The sequence below is a fragment of the Phoca vitulina genome, unplaced genomic scaffold (genome assembly GCF_004348235.1).
Source record: "Phoca vitulina isolate PV1807 unplaced genomic scaffold, GSC_HSeal_1.0 scaffold36, whole genome shotgun sequence".
Classification (NCBI taxonomy): Eukaryota; Metazoa; Chordata; class Mammalia; order Carnivora; family Phocidae; genus Phoca; species Phoca vitulina.
Genome location: NW_022589739.1, coordinates 10,024,994 through 10,028,838, shown reverse-complemented (window position 1 = coordinate 10,028,838; position 3,845 = coordinate 10,024,994). Strand labels below are relative to the sequence as shown.

The 3,845-nt window shown below is 38.1% G+C and overlaps 1 protein-coding gene across 1 annotated transcript; it reads left to right on the top strand.

Moving 5' to 3' along the window:
• Positions 1 to 224: 224 nt before the first annotated feature.
• On the top strand, positions 225 to 2,396 carry LOC116646438 (olfactory receptor 2D3-like). Its single transcript, XM_032427173.1, has one exon. The coding sequence runs from the start codon at positions 713 to 715 to the stop codon at positions 1,616 to 1,618; it is 906 nt and encodes a 301-aa protein (XP_032283064.1). The 5' UTR covers positions 225 to 712; the 3' UTR covers positions 1,619 to 2,396.
• The last annotated feature ends 1,449 nt before the right edge of the window (positions 2,397 to 3,845 follow it).

Below are 3,845 nucleotides of genomic sequence, written 5' to 3'. Positions count from 1 at the left end.
TCATTATGTTACATTTTTGAATGTCACATTTTTTCATGCTACTTTTCCTCTTTGTCATGTGAAATATTTGTACCAGGGCCAGGATTATGATCCATGGATATAAATTTTTCTTTTCTTCCTTTACCCTGTTTGATTGCTACTTAAGAAGCCTCTTTTAAAAATGCTATGGGAAAAAGCAAGAACTAATAGCTGCAATTTACCTGTTGATTCTTTAAACCAAATTTGAACTTCCTACTCTATGATAAACAAATTTGTCATTGACCTCTGTGTTTTGATTTTGAATTATAAAAACAAAAGTGGTTTTTATTGACTAAACAAGTTCACCTCATTCTCAGACTGCTAATTCAGGTAAATACGAAATATTTATTGAGAAGAAAAAAATTAAATTTAATCAAAGACAATTCCTCTGATAAAACTTCGTAGTAATTTAGCAATATGTAAATATGTTGACATCAGGATTATTTGAGAAGCCGTATTGGGTGTAATACTCAGCCTACCAAATGGATCAAGCAAGGAAAAATGTGCTTAAAAACTATGTAACAACAATATGCATCCTAATGCTAACTGGCACATGTACTAGGAAGCATCTGAAAGCCAATAGTCCAACAAGGTACACTCACTGTCATTGTGTTGTTTATACAGCTTGTGAAAACTGAACATTCAGAATGCATGTGTTTTCTTTCTGATGACAGGTAAACAGGAATAAACATCAATGGGAGAAGGAAACCAAACTTCTGTGGCTGAATTTATCTCGCTGGGATTTTCACAGGATCCAAAGATCCAGATCTTGCTGTTCTGTGTTTTCCTGATCATTTACCTTCTCTCTGTGTTTGGAAACCTGCTCATAATAATCCTTATTCAGACTGACTCTCAACTTCACACTCCCATGTACTTCTTCCTCAAAAACTTGTCCTTTGCTGACCTCAGCATTGTTCCTCAGATGTTGATCCACTTCCTTGTAAAAAGGAAAACCATTTCCTCTGCTGGATGCTCACTACAGATGATTGTCTTCCTTCTCGCAGGGTGTACAGAGTGTGCACTTCTGGCAGTGATGTCTTATGACCATTCTGTGGCTGTCTGCAAGCCCCTGCATTATTCCACTGTCATGGCCCAGAGGGTTTGTGTCCAGTTGGTCATAGTGTCTTGGATCAGTGGGGCATTTGTATGTTCAGTGGACAGTGCATTTACACTTTGTCTTCCCTACCAGAATATAATTAATCATTATTTTTGTGAACTTCCTGCACTCCTGAAGCTGGCTTCAGCAGACATATACAAGGCTGAGATGGCCCTCTTTTCAATAGGTGTGATTATCCCCTTAGCACCTCTCTCCCTCACCCTTGTCTCCTACTGGCCTATTATCTTCACAGTGATTCAGATGCAGTCAGGGGAAGGGAGGCTCAAGGTCTTCTCTACCTGTGGCTCCCATCTCACTGTTGTGGTTCTCTACTATGGCTCTGGAATATTTGCCTACATGAGACCCAATTCCAAGACAATGAATGAAAAGGATCAGGTCATCTCTGTGTTCTATTCAGTTATGACTTCCATGTTGAACCCTATCATTTACAGCCTGAGGAACAAGGATGTGAAGGGGGCTCTCAGGAACCTGGTTAGAAGATAGTCTACCTTCAGAGGCAGTGATTTCTGACATTTTTCTTAAGCACTTGGAAGATTGTGATTGACAACAATAGCTCTACTCTTCTCATCCTTTCTTTCCCTCACTTTATATGCCTCGGTTGATTTTTTTCTCCACAAATATTCATTAAATGCCTACTTTGTGCAAGCGCTGTGTCCAGAACATCACAATATGAGTAAACCTTCATGCCTTCCTTAGAAGATTTCATTACCTCTGGGACAAGAGAGAGTCGTGCTCTGTCCTAAGGGGAGTTGCACTCTTTTGTCGTCTAATGGTCTCTTTCTGCAGTTCTTCCCTGAGGGAAATATATCAAGGGAAAGTAATTTCACCCTTGAAATGTTGGACCAAGAAAAAAAATTTGATTAATCTCCCTGAACATATTTCTAGCATCCTTCACCCACTAAATGAGCTGGGAAGCCCAAGTTGTCATACAGTCACCTATGGGCTAGTTGAGGTTCTGTTTCCACATTCCTGACTAAATCAACAGTAACTGGTTAAAAAGCCAGCATTCCATTCAGACATAAGTGTGTCTTCTGGGATCTATCTATCTTCCTTCCTTCTTTCTCTTTTCTCTTTCCTCCATTTTTTGGTGCATGATTTTATGCATAGCACCTGCAAGTATAAAAGAGCATGCAAGTATGTACAATTGTCTGTTTGTATGTGTGTCTGTTGTCTGTGACAAATAAGCTTGACCATGTAGAATTCTCTACCAATAGTATTGAATCCGATTCCTTCTCCCCCCTTTACTAAGTACTACTTTATCTCAGGCCAATTTCATGTGTCACCTAATTGTTTCTCATACCCTCATCTTTTTTTTTTTAGTATTTTTTTATTATTAACATATAATGTCTTATTTGTTTCAGGGGTATAGGTCTGTGATTCATCAGTCTTACACAACACACAGTGCTCACCACAACACATACCCTCTCCAATGTCCATCACCCAGCCACCCCATCTCCCCACCCCACTCCCCCACCAGCAACCCTCAGTTTGTTTCCTGAGATTAAGAGTCTCTTATGGTTTGTCTCCCTCTCTGGTTTTGTCTTGTTTCATTTTTTCCCTTCTTCCCCTACGATCCTCTGCCTTGTTTCTCAAATTCCACATATCAGTGAGATCATATGATAATTGTATTTCTCTGATTGACTTATTTCACTTAGCATAATACCTTCTAGTTCCATCCACGTTGTTGCAAATGGCAAGATTTCATTTTTCGATGGCTGTGTAATATTCCATTATATATACACACACACACACACACACACACACCCCACATCTTTATCCATTTATCTGTCGATGGACATCTGGGCTCTTTCCACAGTTTGGCTATTGTGGACATTGCTGCTATAAACATTGGGGTGCAGGTGCCCCTTCGGATCACTACACATACCCTCCTCATCTTTGTAGCTGTCTGCAATCTCTCATACCAATAAGTGTGAGAGTGCTTTCAAATTTATCATTCTTTGTTTTGGAGGGAGTACAGAGGACAGGTGAATTCAACCTCAGAAAATAAAATTAAATGTTTCCTTTTCTGATTATGGAAGGAATAATGTGAGAATTATTAAAAAAATAAAATAAAATCACATATGATTCCCCCTCCAGGAATAAGTCCTGCCAACATTTCAATTTTATCCTTTCAGAATTCTTTCTTTCATTCTTTCTTTTTTCTTTCTTTCTTTCTTTCTTTCTTTCTTTCTTTCTTTCTTTCTTTCTTCTTTTTCTTTCTCTTTCTTTCTTTCTTTCTTTTCTTTCTTTTCTTTCTTTTTCTTTCTTTCTCTTTCTTTCTCTTTCTTTCTTTCTTTCTTTCTTTCTTTCTTTCTTTCTTTCTTTCTTTTTCTTTCTTTCTTTCTTTTCCTTTCTCAAGAGAGTGTGCAGTGGTGGTGAGGTAATAAAAATTAAAATTGGTTCATATACATGAAGAACCTGAATAAGTCTCATTGCCATTTCACCAAACCCACAGTGAAAGGAATCTGAATAGAATTGCTGCTAATCTTCTTCCAAGTGGATACGGAGCTATAGAGAGCTGTCAGCCCGAGAAGGTTGGAGGACAATAGCATAATATTTAAACCAATTATAGAAACTTTTGGGTTTGATGATATCGACAAGAGCTCCAAAATATTATTATAAGATTTGGTACTGAAAGTGGCTGGTGTGAACAACCACCAGAAATATTTTGGATAGGAAAAATTAATCACTGAATTGGGGTGAGATTGGC